General features: G+C 52.4%; 1 protein-coding gene across 1 annotated transcript in view; it reads right to left on the bottom strand.

Moving 5' to 3' along the window:
- Positions 1 to 660: 660 nt before the first annotated feature.
- The window catches only part of USP35 (ubiquitin specific peptidase 35), a 23,931-nt gene continuing 7,133 nt past the window's right edge, over positions 661 to 17,458 (bottom strand). The window contains exons 2-10 of the mRNA XM_011938916.1: positions 16,129 to 16,261; positions 14,453 to 14,582; positions 13,943 to 14,044; positions 13,445 to 13,603; positions 8,604 to 8,797; positions 6,953 to 7,046; positions 5,626 to 5,732; positions 3,881 to 5,168; positions 661 to 1,308 (exon numbers count right to left, since the gene is read on the bottom strand). Coding sequence (XP_011794306.1) covers positions 1,141 to 1,308; positions 3,881 to 5,168; positions 5,626 to 5,732; positions 6,953 to 7,046; positions 8,604 to 8,797; positions 13,445 to 13,603; positions 13,943 to 14,044; positions 14,453 to 14,582; positions 16,129 to 16,202 — 2,316 coding nt within the window. The 5' untranslated portion in view covers positions 16,203 to 16,261 and the 3' untranslated portion in view covers positions 661 to 1,140. The remainder of the gene's footprint in view (positions 1,309 to 3,880; positions 5,169 to 5,625; positions 5,733 to 6,952; positions 7,047 to 8,603; positions 8,798 to 13,444; positions 13,604 to 13,942; positions 14,045 to 14,452; positions 14,583 to 16,128; positions 16,262 to 17,458) is intronic.

Genomic DNA, 17,458 nt, shown 5'->3' on the forward strand with positions numbered 1-17,458 from the left:
GAGAGCTGCCTCCCAGGTGAGTCCTCTCCACGGGCATCACCCCACACTCAATAAGTAAGGTAAGTCAGTTCACACCTTTACTTACACCACACTTCAGTAGAGGGCTTTCAGCTCCCTGTGGCATCTCACATGTCACCGGGAGGCAGGCTGACTCCTCACCTTACCACCCATCAGCCTCTCCAGACCCCATGAGAAAAATCCAGCGGCTATCACAGCCCCTGAGACCAAGGAAGAACGATCTCTTGCTAGGCTTCAGAGAACCTAGTTTTATTTATTTAAGAACATGGGTGTCTTCTCTTCAGTTAGAAGGGGCTACAGCAGTGTCAGGGCACTTCACCCAACCTGCAGGTGGCTGCTCTCACAGCTACAAAGGCCAACTGATCAGAGGAGCCCACTAGCTTCCTCAGAAGAGACCACACTTCACGAGGAACATGAACACCTCTGCAGTAAAATAAGGACTCTACCTTAACCAGAAGGGGGATGCAAGTGGTGGCTTCTCAGGCCCTGAGGCAGGCTGGGGCGGAGGGGATGTGGGGGCAAAGGCCTCCTGCTATGAGGAACTAGCCCACCACCATGCAGTGGTGCTTGGTAAGGGGGCAGTTCTCGGTCTCTGATCCAGGGCCCTGCTGCTTCCCACCTGATCTTCTCAGAAAGGTACAGACAGTGCAGGTACCCCCATATGAGAAACAAGAGGACAGCCAGAGGTAACACTGCCCCCTTCTTTGTGCAAGGCTTGGATCCTGCTGTGCTTTACTGTAGAGCAGTCAGAAGGAAAATAGTACTTGATGTCAAAACATTAGAGCTGAGGTCCAGCCCTATTTCCTGAACATCAGCTCTTCCAGCATGGGGAACCTGCTGGGGAGGGAGGGGGAGGCAAAGACCCATGTGTGCCCATCTCAGCTGCTTCAAGTTAACCAGGACACTTGGGTGTAAAATCTTAATGGGACTTAACCCCTGTGAGAGGGACTTAGGTCTCACTTCCATATCTGAGAGTCTCTGTGTACCCTTCATCAGGCTGAGGACTAAGGTGCCATGAGCTGTACCATCAGGCCTACTACAGGACTGAGCCTGCCTCCACAGCCTCCTTCAGGCCCCACCTGGCTCCTGGAGGGAAGGGGTTAGGTTGGCAGCAGGTTCACATCAGAAGACCAGTCTGTGGAAGTCACCACCATTACCCCCTGCAGGATTGCAGCCCCCCGGAGAGCCTTCATCCTCATCCTTGTCTTCATCAAAGCCCCTCCCCCAGTGCGGAGATGTGGGGAGTGCAGAGATGTAGGCCGCCCTGCTCCGGGCCTCCTTCTCCTGCTCCTGGGAACACAGAGGAGAGGACACTTAGAATTCCCCCCCTGAAGCCAGAGTCTACCCAGCACACCTTTAGGTGGCTCCTCTGGGTCCCCAGGGACTAGACACAGAGGAAGGAATCAGGGCTCCTAGAGACAGTGCAGCTCAGTGGTAGGATGCCTGGGGTGGTCACATCACACCACAAGGGAACCTGTCTACAGGCCTCGTGATCACCAGCAATGGGCTCTGCCTATGAGAAAACGCATCCTCCTGCCACCATGAGGTCAGCCTCATGGAGAGCCTATCGCCACCCTGCCTTCATCTGGACAGCATGGCAGAAGCTGTCCCTGAGAACCCGCCTCAGGCCCCTCACTGGGCCGCTGCCAGTAAAATAGCACATAGGCTCACGTGGGTAGCATGACACACACACACACACCACCCTCCCAGAAGCATCCTCTTCCCCCTCAGACTCAGCTGGTCCCTGTGCTCCTCCTTCAGCACACTTATTAAACAACTGCATTGATAACATGATTCTATATCTAGAAAACCTCATCTCAGCCCAGGAGCTTCTTAAGCTGTTAAGCAACTTCAGCAAATCTCAGGATACAAAAACCACCGTGCAAAAATTGCTAGCATTCCTATACACCACCAACAAGCAGGGAGCCATATCATGAACAAACTCCCATTCACAACTGCTACAGAGAGAATAAAATACCTAGGAATACAACTAACAAGGGAAGTGAAGAGAGGACACACATGGAAAAACAGTCCATGCTCATAGATAGGAAGACTCAACAGCATGAAAATGGCCACAGGGCCCAATGTAACAGATTCAATGCTATTCCCATTAAACTACCATTCACATTCACAGAATTAGAAAATATTTAAAAAGTCATATGGAGCCAAAAAGCCCATATAGCCAAGACCATCCTAAGCAAACAGAACAAAACCAGAGGCCTCATGGGCCTCATGCCTACCTGACTTCAAACTATACAAGGCTACAGTAAGCAAAACAGCCTAGTACTGGTACAAAAATAGACACGTAGACCAATGGAACAGAAGACAGAACTCAGAAATAAGACTCCACACCTACAACCATCTTCAAAAACCTGACAAAAGCAAGCAATGGATAAAGGATTCCCTATTTAATAAATGGTGTTGGAAGAACTGGCTAGCCATAGGCAGAATACTGAAACTCGAATATTAAGCATTACACCTCCCTTACACCTTATACAAAAAAGTCACTGAAGATGGATTAAAGACTTAAATGTAAAACCCAAAACTATTAAACCCCTAGAAGAAAATCTAGGCAATACCATTCAGGGCACAGGCCAAGATTTAATGATGAAAACACCAAAAGCAATTGCAACAAAAGCAAAAATATGACAAACGGGATCTAATTAAACTAAAGAGCTTACACAGAGCACAAGAAACTATCATCAGAGTAAACAGACAACCTACAGAATGAGAGAAAATTTTTGCAAATTACCCATCTGACATAAGTCTGATGTCCAGAGTCTACAAGGAACTTAAATGTCCAAAAAAAAAACCCCATTAAAAAGTGCGCAAAGGATATGATGAACACACACTTCTTAAAAGACATTCATGTGGCCAACAAACACATGAAAGAAAAACTCCACATCACTGACCATGAGAGAAATGCAAATCCCCACCACAATGAGATACTATCTCAAGTAAGCCAGAATAGTGATTAAAAAGTCAGGAAACAGATGCTGGTGAGGTTGCAGAGAAATAGGAATGCCTTTACACTGTTGGTGGGAGTGTAAATTAATTCAGCCATCATGGAAGACAGTGTGGCCAATTCCTCAAAGACCTAGAGGCAGAAATACCATTTGACCCAGCAATCCCATTACTGGGTATACACCCAAAGGAATATAAGTCATTCTAATATGAAGACACATGAACATGTATGTTCACTGCAGCACATTTCACAATAGCAAAGACATGGAATCAACCCAAATGCCCATCAATCATAGACTGGATAAAGAAAATGTGGCACACATACACCATGGAATACTGTGCAGCCATAAAAAGGAATGAGATCATGTCCTTTGCAGGGACATGGATGGAGCTGGAAGCCATTATCCTCAGCAAATTAACACAGGAACAGAAAACCAAATACCACATGCCCTTGTAAGTGGGAGCTGAACAATGAGAACACATGGACACCTGCTGGGGGTGGGAGGGGAACAACACCCACGAGGGCCTGCTGGGGGTGGCGGGGGAGGGAGGGCTTCAGGAAGAATAGCTAACAGATACAGGGCTTAATACTTAGGTGATGGGTTGATCTGTGCATCTAACCACCATGGCACACCTTTAAGTAACAAATCTGCACATTCTGCACATGTACCCTGGGACTTAAAGAAAAAATAAACCTGTGTCATTCATTATTCAGTGTCTGTTACTTGGAAGTAAGGGATTAGGTCTGTCTGGGCCACCAGTATATGCCCAGCACTGAGCAATGGATGAATGGGATTTTTAAAAAAGACTTAGAGGGGAAATGACTTATCTAAGCCAGTAGTGGGACTGGACTCCCTCCACCAGGAGATCAGATCAAAGGCCCCACGGCTCAGCTCACCTGTAGGTAAAGGATGTTGTCTTTGGAAATGGCTTCCATCAAGTCCTTGTGCAGGGTGGGCTCTGTTCGGACTCTAGAAGAGCCCGACTCAGCCTCGGGCCCTTCCCTGGGCCGCTGCCGGTAAAAGAGCACATAGGCTGTGTCCTTGGGGAAGAAGGAGGTGACGTTGCTGACAGATTCGAAGGAAGAGAAGGACACCCGAGTGTCATTGAACAGGTACCACTGGTTCTCGGGCTCTGGCCTATCAGCAGTTCCCAGAGAAGGGGCAGGGCGGGCAGCGCCCTCGCGAGCATAGCAGTAGTAGTGACCACTCTCGGAAGACACTCCAGAGTGTACCACAACGCTGCAGAGGTCATAGGCCTGGCCCCGGCCACCAGCCAGCGGTAGGCGGAGCAGCAGGGGGATGGAGACGTCATCCAGGATCTTGCGGCGCCGCATGGTGCGCAGGTCAAAGGAGAAGCGCAGCAGTGTGAGGATGAGGTAGCGCGGCCCTTGGCTCAGCTCCACCACCTTCTCGGCATCCTGCAAGGAGGCACACGACTCGCAGTAGTAGCGGTTTTCTGCTGTCAGCTTCTCGGGGGACAGGAAGTAGTTGACCAGGTCCAGGACAGAGCGGGAGCCCTCAGAGCCACACATCTGCTCCCCGGAGGGGATGGCAGCATCTGGGTGGCTCCCTGCTCCCAGGCTGTCTTCTTCCTTTTCCTGCTCAGCCTCCTTTTCTGTCTCCTTCTCCACCTTCTCTTCTACCTCCTCCTCTTTCTCCCTCTCTTCCTCCCCTCTGGTGCTTTCCTCCTCCTCCCCCGCTTCTTCCTTCTCCGTTCCCTCCTCCTTCCCTTCTTCATCCCTCTCTACCTTTTCCTCCTGACTGCTCTGCCCACCAGCTTCCTTGGAGTCCAGGCCTTCAATGTCCAGGCTGGTGGGGGGGGTGTCCCCTGTGATGCAGCGTTTCCTTTGCCTCCGAGGACCCACCCGGCCTGGCCCCTGTGCACTGGCTGTTGGGAGCAACTCCTGGGCTGTGATGTCTCCTGTAGGGCGCATCACAGAGCCCAGGCGGCGGCGGCGACAGCGCTCAGGAGGAGGGAAGGCGAGAGAGAGGTCCGTGAAGGCCTCCTCCCGGGAGGAGACGTTGAGGCAGCAGAGACAGCAGATTCGAGTCACTATCTTGCCTCCAAACATTTTCTCCACAGAGGTTGAACTTGGGGCCAGCGGCTCCTCGGGCAGGGAGGACGAGCTGGACTGCTTGAGTTTCTGGCAGATCCTTGTGCCTGTTTTCTCCTCTTCGTGCAGCCTGGGGCAGGGAGCAAAGTCTCTATATGTACATGTGGGTCCCCTTCCAGGGCACTCAGCTTATCCATGCCCATCTATCTTCCCCAACAGCCACACACACGTACCAAACGCTCACACATCCACATATGTGCTCACACAGCACGCTTGCTAGACTCACCCACACACCCTACGTAAAGACTTGCTGGAGCTATGTAACGTGCTTCCATAGCAGTGACAAAGATGCACGGCCCAGTGTGCAGATGTACACGATGACCTCCCAGAGGTCACTTCCATTCAGCATCTACCAAATCTCCCTCACACTCAGTCCCTGCCCTTCCAGCACACCCCTTCTCCAAGCCCTCCACATGTTCGAGGCAGCACACTTATTCCCCGGAAGCTGCAACACAGCTCAGAGGTACTGAGCTTGCCCCCAGGGACCTTCTAGACCTGGAGCCTTCGCGTGGCCCTGGCCCCCTTACCGATCCAGCAGGTACTTCAGATACTCTGAGCAGTCCTGCTGGGTGCCAGGGCTGAACCAGGGCGTCCAGGATGCAGAAAGGAAGTTCTCTGGGGAAATGGCAGGCCGCTAGGACAAGGCAGGTGAAACGCAGGGTCAGGAGCAGGAGGCCACTCACCAGCCAGCTCTCCACAGGTTAGGCCTGACGGTCTACCTCATACCCTCGGCCTCAAACCTCCCGGCCTCCTCCATGAAGTCCTCCCTGCTTTTTATTGTCCCCAACCCATCCCAGCCCACATGTCTATGCCTCTGAGCAGGGCTGAGCAGGGCATGGGGATCACAGAGATGAACGAGCCTCTAGGAATCTGCTCTCCCTGGCACACCTCAGACATTCTCTCCCTGCCTCCGCTCACTGCCATTCTCTCCCGTCAAGATGAGTCCCAGATACAGCACCGCCTCTTCCATGTGGTCTTCCCAACCCTCCCTCACTGACCTTTCCCTTCCCTCCATGAGCCAGGGAGGGATTACTCATCTCTGTGCCCCCACACACAGCTTTGTATAATCCCTGGCCAAAGGCTTTGGGCTCCATGAGGGCAGAGAGATGGTGTTTGTTCTATTCACCTCTGTACTCTCAATAGCTCTCAGGCTGCCTGGACATGTGGGTACTCAACAATGACAGCAGAATGAAGCAACATGCTGTGGTGTGACTGTGTCCTCCAAAAAGCATGTGTTGGAAACATAGTCCCCAGAGAAGCAGTGTTGAGAGGTGGGACCTTCAAGAGGGGAGGAGGTCCTGAGCACTTTGCCCTCATGAATGTATTAATTCCCTATCACAGGCCATCTGCTTTCCCCAGCGGTGCACATGAGACAGGAGCAGGTTCCTGATAAAAGGATGAGTTCACCCCGCTTTCCCTTCTCATGGATGCTCTCACACCGGGATGCCTTCCACCACATTGTAATGCAGCAAGAAGGCCCTCACCAGACACAGCCCCTCGATCTTGGGCCTCCCAGCCTCCAAAACTGAGAAATAAATTTCTTCGTAAATCACCAAGTCTCAAGTATTTGGTTATAGCAGCATAAGATGGACTATGGCAACACCATAATGCGATGGACTGAATTGCCGAAGGGGGAGATTGGGCAGCACAACGAGGGACAGGGCTGAAGGGGGCCCTCCTCCTGCCCCAGCAGGGCACTAAATTAGCTCCATATGCCAGCCCCGCTGGGGGCTCAGCTACTGACATGGGAGATGACAGCCAGATGCAGGCAGGTCCTGGGGAAGGGAAAGGTGTCCATGTCGGGGCCTGACCAGAGCTGCCTCTCCACCCCGTTCTGACTCCCCCTACACTCACCTGGCTGTGCTCTAGGAAGCCAAAGAGCCACTGCAGCTTGGTCATCAGCGGCTGTGAGTTGTTCTCAGTCAAGCGGAGCACACAGTGTCTGAAGCTTCAAAACAAAGCAGGGGCACCCAAGGTAAGCCGTGGACCCCCAAGGAGTCTCTAGTCATGCATGTCACAGGCAGCCCGGAGCCTCCAGGCCAAAGGCAGAACAGATACTTCTACCCCAGGATGGAGCCAGAGGCCAGGGACTGGGGAGGAAGAGCAGGTGAACAACTCAGGCTGGGGTATCTGAGGTCAGGAACACAACAATAGACAAGTTTTGGACAATGAAGGGTACAAAGGTGACCCTTGTAGCCCCTTCCAGCTCTGAGACCCATAACTTCAGGACTCAAAGATTCACATGTCCTAAGGTCCTGTGGTCCCAGGGTTCTAGGGTTGGGACATGCCACAGGATCCACGCCAATATCATCCCAGCCGCAGCAGCCCCTCACACTCCCTTCTTAGCTGCCTCCCTGGGGAAAGACACTTATCCGCCTCCAGAGCAGCAGGCCCTGCTCTGACCTGGGCCCTCCAATCGACTCCTACAGCCCCTGTGAGGGCCCTGGCCGCTGCCCCTAGAGCCACCTCAAGCTGTTCCCCTGCCTTCCAATGAGGGAGGCAGAGGTCAATGTGAGGAATACGCTGAAAGAAGAGGACCCTGTGGGGATGGGTGGACTGGCTCCTAGTGGGAAGGGTCTGATCCTATAGGAGACAGCTCCCCTCCCTACACGAACATTCTCTGGAACAAGCCAATTCCCAGGCTGCAGCTTATTTCTTGATCTCACAAGCAGCTCTGGGCAGATTGCCCATGCGCTCTCCAGACTCAGCCCACCGCACGGAAGAGCCCTAGGCAAAGTGTGGGCCACCTGGCTGGTCTCAGTCCAAGGTAAGGTCAGAAGTCGAGTGAGCACTTAGAAACATACATAGCATTTTAACATCACAACGACCATACAAGCATGTGACCGTTTTTCTAGTAAGTCATTTTGTTATATTTTACCAAAGTAATATTCTGCAGCAGACTGGAATTTAGAAAAGAAAAACAAAACTAGTCCTTCACCAGGCATTTTGAGAAGAATGTGCAGCAGCCTTGGAGATCAGCTCCAATCTCCTCCCACTGAACTGACGCTCAGAGAAAAGAAACTGACTTGAGGACATATGATAAGCCAGAATCAAAGCTTATTTTCACTGAATCAAAGCTGAAACTTTGATCTTTTAAGTAAGCCATAAGGTAGATAGGTGGCCATAGATTATAAAGACTGTGTTGGTTTCATTTTAAAAGAGAGATGTCTAATACTAGGACGGGTGGGAGTTCTATTCTGGAAGACAGAATCCACCCCCATGGACTCCAGGAGAAGAGTCAGTGATGTCAGCCAGCCCAGAGCAGACCCCCTTCCCAGTGCTGCCCAGCCCCTCAAGCCCCTTCTTCAGTTCCCATTCAGTCCTGACCTACTGCCTTGGCGATGGCCTGAGGCTCTCAGTCCCCACAGACCTCAGGGAATCATGCCGGCAATGCAAAGCAAGGCCCACCCTCTCCAACCCCCGCCCCCCACACCTTTCCACCTGTCATCAGGGAGCCCAGAGGAGAGAAGCAAGGGCAGACAGGGAATTCCAAAGCAGCACCTACTCAGATGCCATGAACAAGGCCTGAAGGATGCTGTTGACGTAGCACGTGTTGCCCAGGTTGATGAGACCAATCTTGCCCGTGTCTGACTTGGCCATGAGACGGGGATAGAAACCTGCCAGCTCGCTCTTCTGCGAAGTCCAGGCATCCTGCCCTAGCAGCTGCTTGATGCGGTCCTCATTGGGAACGTGGAGGTCCTGAGGAGGGAATAAGCAGGCAGGCAGGATGGTAGGCACCAGGGTCAGCTCAAAAAAATATCACCTCTTCTGGGAGGCCTTCTCAGATACAGCCAACCCCATGACCTCCCAGGCACAACCCCCCCCCCCACAGATGTTCTGGGGTGTGTGTGAACAGTCCCCTGCTTCCAAACCCCTTCAGTTGACATATGGGCTGCCTCCATGGACTTTCAGGTCATGACTGCCTTAAGATGGCATAATTCCCATTTTATAGATGGAAAAAATGAAGATTCAGACAGAAAATAATAGTCCAGGGTCATTGCCAGTAAGTGAAGAATATGCATGTTCTTAAAAGAGCTCAGGCAATGCCAACCCTGGCCCACAGGCCAAATCCAGTAGTGTCAGGATGTCAGTGCCAGCTCCAACTCGGGTCCGTACTAGCTGTCTGGTGGTGCTGAGGCTCTCTGATTCAGTTTCCTCATCTGTCAAGTGAGGATGCGCCTACCTTGTGTCAGTCTGGCACCCTACATTTTCACGGTGCGGGCACACAACGATGTGCCCATTTCCACCCTTGACTTTTAGATTTGCAGAATCAGCTTTCAAGAGAAAAGTCACCTCCCCAAAACTTGACCCTACAGTCAGGACAGTGGGCAAATCTCTGGGGTGTGAGGTATGCGTCTTGGTCCTTAGCATGCTTCCCATTCATTATCTGTGTCACATCAAACAGCTGCACCTAAGAATACCACTGAGCACTAGTTCTAATGATGCTAGAGGTATCTTCCAAAGAGCAACATCTAAGCACCACGTCCTGCTACTTAGATTTCAGCAACATTCCTAACGGTTCCTCTAGCCCTGGTCTTATTTCCAGATCCTGGCCACAAGGCCTTAGATTTGTCCAAGGAGCTTCAAAACAGCTCGGCATCCAAAGCCCTCGTCTTCCCAGTGCACATCCTGTGGCTCCCACAAAAGGTCTTGCTCACCCAGTGGGGTTTAACACTTTTGCTCATTCACCTCCCAAGATAATTTATCAGATAATTTATCAGAGCAGTCAGTCACTTCTCACAGATGATTAAAAACACACACACATACCAAGGAGATGCCAGCAGGGAGACAGATAAGATACAGGCTCAGTATCTTCCTCGTCCCTTCCTTTTTGTTTTCATGATGCCCTATCTAATGCCCTACTTGTCTGCCCCCCTACCCCACAACATGAACAAATGGAGGCAAAAAGGCAGACAGAACCCCACACATCTGTGCACACACAGAGAAGATGCAAAAATATCCATGCTAGGAACAAAATCAAATGCCATTATTCCCAAAGAAGGTAACTTTATACTCAAGAAAATAAAAACTTCAAAATCACTTAAGAACCTAATGTTACTAGAAACTGACATGTGATGGCTCCCTTGGCAAGTACCACAGCTTCCAGAGAAACTGCCACAACCTGATACATCTGCCTAAGTCAGAGAACTTTCCAGAGCTTATTTACAAAGGTATATGTACAAAAGGATGTACTCACAGAACCCACGCAAAATAATTTTATAAGCAGTAAAATCCTATAATTTGCTGCCTCGCCTCTCAAACTGGCTTGTACGAAGGAGTGTTCAAAGCCACAGAACAAATGTAAAGCCACCTTTTCTAACATTCAAAGAAAAATATGGAATATTAAAACATGTTTATAATTACAACGTATATACTTGAGTCTTTGAGATAAAGTGAGGTTGTAGAGAAACTCAGAGCTCATGTCAGGCTGCTTTGGGTGAGTTCCCCTCTCTGACGTCAAGTACTTGGATGAAAACGTTCAAGAAGCCCAGATCTAGCCGAGTGGCTCAACCTAGTTTTCAAGGCACTGCTCTGCTGGTTTTTCTCACCTCCCTTCCCCTCACACATTACCACCAAACTAACCTCACATGTTCCCACTTCCATGCCTCTCCCTCCGAGGTATCCAGAGTGTCCTTTTCTAGTCCCCATCCAGCAAGATCAAACTCCTGTATCCCCCCTCTATGAAGCTTTCCAGGATCTTCTCAAAGCACGGAGTCCTTGAGAAGGACTGTATCCGTATCATCTTATAAAGCCTAACTCCCTGCCCCTACTGGTACAGGTATGTGCAGACTGCCCTCGTCCCCTGGATCAGACAATCCATGAGCCCCTGCTGTGGAAAGCCTGCATCTCATTCATCATGGGTTTTCCTCAGTGCCCAGGGCAGGGTCCCTCCTCTCTGCCTGCACCTTCATTACAGCATTCTCCACACTACCGTGCTGCTCGAACAAGATCCCACTCATTTGCTCACAGACATCTACTAGGCACAAAGATCAAAAGGACAGGGTTCTTGCCCACAGCAGCTCACAATCTAGCAGGGAACAGACCCAGCCACAGCATCTCCAAGCTTTCCTCCTACCTCCCCTTCCATGTAGAAACCCTTGGGCAACACACCTGACACAGCAAGGTCCACTTATCCGCCTCCACTGTCGGGGCTCATGGCCGATCATGGCAGCCCCTTCCACTGGAAGTCAGCTTTGATTATCAAAAGTTCTTTCTCGTGTCTAGTTTGAAAAACTGAGAAGATCTAAGTAAATAGCAGAAGTTTTGTTTATTGCATCTACCAACTGTCTTTCATGCAGCATTGTTCCTTTGCGTGTTTTATAATTTTTGGACTATAAACTCATTTTCAGTAGAACTTTACCTTTATGGCTCGATTTATGTCTTTCTACCAGGTTACCCGTGGGTACTACAAGTTTATGACTAATTTTAACGTGGGGAAGGGCCACAACCCCCAAAATGATATTAATTTGAACCCCTAAATCCACATGAGAGCAGGCCACTGATTACATTTTTCTCCTAATCCAGAGCCCAGAACAAGCCAGAAAAGTTCCCCGATGTCTATTTAAAACCACGTGCGGCCGGGCGCGGTGGCGGCTCAAGCCTGTAATCCCAGCACTTTGGGAGGCCGAGACGGGTGGATCACGAGGTCAGGAGATCGAGACCATCCTGGCTAACACGGTGAAATCCCATCTCTACTAAAAACTACAAAAAACTAGCCGGGCGAGGTGGCGGCGCCTGTAGTCCCAGCTACTCGGGAGGCTGAGGCAGGAGAATGGCGTGAACCCGGGAGGCGGAGCTTGCAGTGAGCTGAGATCCGGCCACAGCACTCCAGCTTGGGTGACAGAGCGAGACTCCGTCTCCAAAAAAAAAACATGTGCATATTTTTCCCCAGACCATTCTTTTGCTAATGGTAAAACCTTTCTTGGGTCCTGGCTTTTTAGTGGGCTTCTTAGTGCTAACTCCCTGCTGGGGATAGGCCCTAAGTCTCACCTCCTGTCCCTACCAACTCAAGCCCCTTTGTGACTGAGATTGGCCATCTCACCCACGCGCCTGCCTCACCCCAGAGGAAGAGCCTCGTTTCTCACCTACCACTCTGGAATTCAGTTCTCTCTTCCTTTTTGGCCCCTGGGGACTCCCCCTTACTTTCCTGCAAGTTCAGCTATGTACTTCAAGTGATGTTTGTTACATTTTAACAAGCATTTCTAGCTGTTTTGTAGCAGGACACTTTCCAGGTTATCTCGTCTGCTGTGCTGCAGATGTGAAAGTCAGATCAAAGGTTCTGCAAGGGCCACCTACCTAGACCCCTTCGCCCCGCCCAACCTGCCTTCTCTATCAGGCAATGGGGAAGGGCTCTGCCGTCCAGACTCCAGCTACATGTCTCACTACCTCCGTGACTTTGCACAAGTCACCAAACCTGCAAGTCTCCCTTTCCTCATCTATGAGATTGAAATGAACCATATCTTCTTTGTAGGTTTCTTGCGAGCATCAGAAGACATAACATACAGGAAAACACTGTCAAGTGTAGCAGTCGCCACAGATGTCAGTCATTGTCAGATCCTGGCAACCTGTCAAGCCCAGCTTAATGAGGCCTCTAAGACACCCTTTCTTCTTAGAGGCCTCATCTGTCTTCTGTAACTGGAGAAGATCTTTCCTTCCTCTGGTTTCTCGCTGCTCTCAAGTCAAACCTTGTAGACATTTTCAAAAGCTGCTCCGACCAGAGTTTCTTGTATTCAAGTCTGTCACCCTCACTGGGCTGCGATCCCCTCAATGGAGGAGACTCCGTTTGCTTCACACCCGTGCCCCCAGTTCCCAGCCTGGGCTTGGTGCAGAGCAGGACATCAGTAAAGTCACGTGAACAACTGTAAATTATCCCTGGTCTGGAGGGCTCACAGTCTGGCAAGGGAGGCAGACAGTGACAACACGTGACAGCGGGATGTGCCAAGACTGTGGGAGCCCAGCGAGGTCCTGCTCCAGCCTGGTGGAGGCAGCGGAGTACTGACAGTGATCAGGGAAGGCGTCCTGAGGGAAGTAACACTAGAACAGAGACTTACAAGGTAAGTAGGAGCTGTCCAGGCAGAGCAGAGAAAGAGAAAGTGTTTTAATGTCCACACTACAGTGACAGAGAAGGGTTTACGGTCAGAGAGCACAGCGTGTGCAAAAGCTCAGAGCAGCCATAAGGCAGCCCGGGCACTTGGGGAACGTGAGTGGCTCAGTGTGCTTGAGGCACATGATGGACCTGGGGAGGTGACGGGGACTGCCACCAAGCTGTGGTATGGCCCACAGGAAGGCCCACACTGGCACCTTTGTCAGAGTGGGGCGAGGCCCAAGTAGGGGACCGTCACTCACCTTGATGGCCTCCATGACAGGCTCATACAGATCGGGGAAGCCCGGGAACCGGAACACCATGCAGTGGACCAGCTCTGACAGCTGCTCCAGGCAGCTGGTCCCCGAGTTCGAGTCCTCCTTGACCAGAGAGGCCACCATGCGGGGGATGTGAGGGAGGAGCTGTGGGAGCAGAGCTGGGTCAGGCTCAGCACCAACCCGCCCACCTGAGACACGGGGCTGTGGTCCCTGCTGACAGCACGCAGCACTCTCTGAGGTAGGGAGGCTTGCCCACCTGACCACTGTCCCCCGACCCAGATGGGGCTCTCAACTCTGCAGGCAGGTGACTCCTTTTCCCAGACATATGATCTAAGACACCCTGCCTCAGTTTCTTCATCTGCAAAATAGGATGACTACTACTCTCCTCACAGCCAAAGGGAGGCCAGAGCCCATGCCTCAGCTGTTTGGCCTCAGCCAAGTGACCTGCACCAAGAGCCCAGGGGCAGCAGGCAGGGCCCTTACCAGGTGGAAGGCTTCGTGGGAGTGCTGGAAGGTCAGGAGCATGTACTTGAGCACAGACAGGGCAGCTCCCCGGACGATGGGGTACAGCAGCTTAGAGAAAACCTAGAAGAGAGTCCCTGGTCAGGAGTCCCCGGGCCTGAGCCACCGAGGCCAAGTGCAATCACAGGCCCGAGAGGGGGCTCTGAGACACCCTAGAGTTCAAAGCCACACAGAGGGATAAACACTGAGGTGCTCACAGACCCAGATGGACAGACAGATGGCAAGATGGACAGTAAGATAGATTTCTGAGGAATGCATGGACAGACCAAAAGTGACACACACATACTTGGATGAGCAGTCAGGGAAACTAACGGGGAGAATCTGAGGCCCAGAGAGGGGCAGTGAATTCGCCCAGGTCACACAGTGAGCTTGGTGGGGAGGCCCGATGCTCTGCCCTCCCAGACCTGCACCGCCCCTGGCAAGAGCCTAGTGCAAAAGGCTGTAAGTCTGGGCTAGGACAGGGGCACCAACCTTCTCAATTTTGGTGAGCGAAACCTCGATCAAGATGCTGAACTTCTTAACAGCAGCCAGGCCCTTCAGTAGTGCAATGATCCACTTGTCAATGTTCTTCCCCAGGGGCCAGGACACCCAGTCAATCATCCTGGTGAGGGGAGTGACAGTGACACAGGGACGAGGGACACCCACAATGCTGGGGTGAGGACAGCCCAGGGGCCAGCCGTAATGTCCTGCGTTCCCACATTGACTCACGCCTTTAAAAGGCAGCCCCGGGGTCTGTGGTCTGAACCACACATGGCTGGGAAAAGCATGAGCTCAGCATAGCCACCTGCCAGATACTGAGGCTCCCAGCCCATCAGGAAGGGAGCCAGGCCCTCTCGGCACCCCAAGCCTCGCCCCTCCACGCTGGTTGCAGTGCCAGAACAAGGCTTGCAGCTGCTTCTGCCTGGAAGGGCACTGCTCCTGGGCCAGAAGCTCCGGTTTCCAGAAGCAAGCTCTTGCTGTGTGACCCAGAGCAAGCCACTTCCCTGCTCTGGGCCTCAGTTTCTTCCTCTGTAAAATGGGGATAATACCTCCCTCAGAGGGTTCTTGTATGGATTAAAGGAGATAACAGCAGCTAACACTTAGGTCGTATTCACTGTTGAGCAGGATATTCCATCAGTTTTACATGTATCAGCCCCTCTGGATCCCACAGCACAGCCTGCCTGTGCGGGCTGAGCGCACAGCTGCCACGCTGTCAGTGCTCAGGAAAACAGCCTAGACTCAGCGGACTGTGCTAGAAAGAGACATAACCGTGACAGCAAAGTCACAACAATGATGATAACGGCGACTCCCACAGCACAGTTCTAGGCACATTACGGGTATTATCTCGTTTTACTCAGTTTAATCCTCACAACAACCTAGATGATGGGTTTGGTTATACTCCATTTTACAGTTGAGGAAACTCAAACAGAGAGGTTGAGTAACTTGTCCAAAGTCACACAGGCAAGAAGTGGTAGGGGCGGGATTTGACCTCTAGCAACTTACCTTGAGAGCCCACACTCTTACCCACTAAAGGCAAGGAATCCAGGAAGGCCCTACGGAGACGGTGGATCTGCACACGGGATGGAAAGAATGGCAGAGGGAGGCATGCCAGGTGGACGGGGTCTGCATAGGCAAAGGCCTGCAGGGAGGAGGGGAGGCAGCATATTCTGGCACAACTGGACAGGCAGGTGAGTCTAGATCACAGGGAGGAGGATGTTCAGATGAGGTGGGGGATATGCAAGGACTCTGTGAGCTGAAAAGTTTGCCCCACTCTGCTTCTCATGTTTGCCCCACTCAGAAAGCACCTCGTGAAGCACTCTCACCCTCTTACCCAACCCCAAGGATGCCTGACAGCTTCTTATGCCACCACCCACCTCTGCTTTTACAGAGGGGGAAACTGAGGCTGAAAGCTCATTGGCATGTCCAGGGTCACACTGCTGGTACCTGGCCTGACAGCATCAATCGGGCAGGCTCTCTGTGTTCCCCACATCCAGCCCCAGGCAAGGCACAGAGCAGGGCTCAAGAAAGGATGGATGATGGAACACACATGAGGGCCTGGGCCCTCTGACTCCAAATCTAGCCCAGTGTCCCACCCAGGAGAAGGGGCTTCTGAGAGGAAGAGAGGGAGGGGCCCCAGCCCTGACCATGGCTCAGCCTCAGCGTCCCACCTGCTGATGGCAGTCAGCATCTGCGAGTCCGTCACACTGTCATCATTGCTGAGGTTCCGTACAACACCATCCATGAGCTCCAATGGGAGGTGCTGGACCACGCTGGCCAAAGCGCTAGATGGTGGCTCCTCCTCTGGAACAGGCGACAGGGCTGAGCTCAGCAGGGAGGCAGGCCCCTCCCTTCCCCCAGCACACCATGCCCTGCAGCAGCCAACGAACCAGGCTGGGCCTCTGCGAAGAGCACAGCAGAGGCCACCTCCTCTCCTATAGCAAGCAAAGTCTCTGGTTCCACCTAACCCTCACTCAACAAACCTTCACTAGCACAGCCTTGAGGCTATTCCTGTGCTGGGCACAGACGAAGCACTGATCAACAGTGGGTGTAAGGGCAAGGCCTTTAGAAGGGGAAACGCTGGGGCTACTAGAGAAGGTGGGAGGGCTGTGTGGACTGGAGGAAGGAGATACTCCAAGTGGAGCCGCACAGAGGCCTAGATGAGAAAGAGCATTTCCTTCTCAAAGTCTACTGTCCTCAGTTCTTCACCCAGCCGGCTGCATTCCCTTCCCTTCCCTTCCCCTGGAGAGCCTCATCATCAGGGAAGGCACACATCTGCTTTCACTCACTTGCACTGTAGTCTAAGTTCCACGGTTGTCAATGGAGGATCAAGATTTTTACGTTTCCGAGTCTGCACAGCAGACTCCATCATCTCTCCAGACCCTCACCTCTGCCTGCCCAGGGAACCTTGCCCCTGCTGCCAGGTGCCACCAATCTGTCAACTCCTGGCTCTAAAGTGATAGCTTCTATCAAACTCACCTAACCCGAAGGCCATAATGACCCCCGCTCCCCCGCCCCAAATCCTGTGGTTTGCTCAACTTCCTGTTCCTCCCTGTAGCCAGACTGACCCCTGTCCTTCTCACACCAGTGTGCTCCTCCCTACATTTCCAACACCCACTGCAGGAGAGGACCCACAGCAAGTGTTCTAGATAGTTGTGCCACCTATATGAAGACAGGCTGCAGTCCTCCACCTGAGCATTCGCCCCTGGCACACTCGTGCCACACGGGCGCCCGCATGCAGAGATCCGCACGTACAGCCACCTGCCCAAGCGCCCACCCAGGACCTCGACGTGCCCGCGCTCCTGCCCCGGCCGCACACGCACCTGTGCAGGAGATGACCGCGAACAGCTCTTTGAGGCAGGGAAGGATGGCGGCGGGCTGTGCGCGCCACAGCTGCGCCAGGAGCCCGCTCACCTGCTGGGCCTGCTCCAGGAACTCCACGGCGCCCTCCTCGCCCTCGGCTGGGCAGCGGAAGCGGCCGAGGCAACGCACCAGTTGCTG

The sequence above is a fragment of the Colobus angolensis genome, unplaced genomic scaffold, assembly GCF_000951035.1.
Source record: "Colobus angolensis palliatus isolate OR3802 unplaced genomic scaffold, Cang.pa_1.0 Scaffold179, whole genome shotgun sequence".
Lineage (NCBI taxonomy): Eukaryota > Metazoa > Chordata > Mammalia > Primates > Cercopithecidae > Colobus > Colobus angolensis.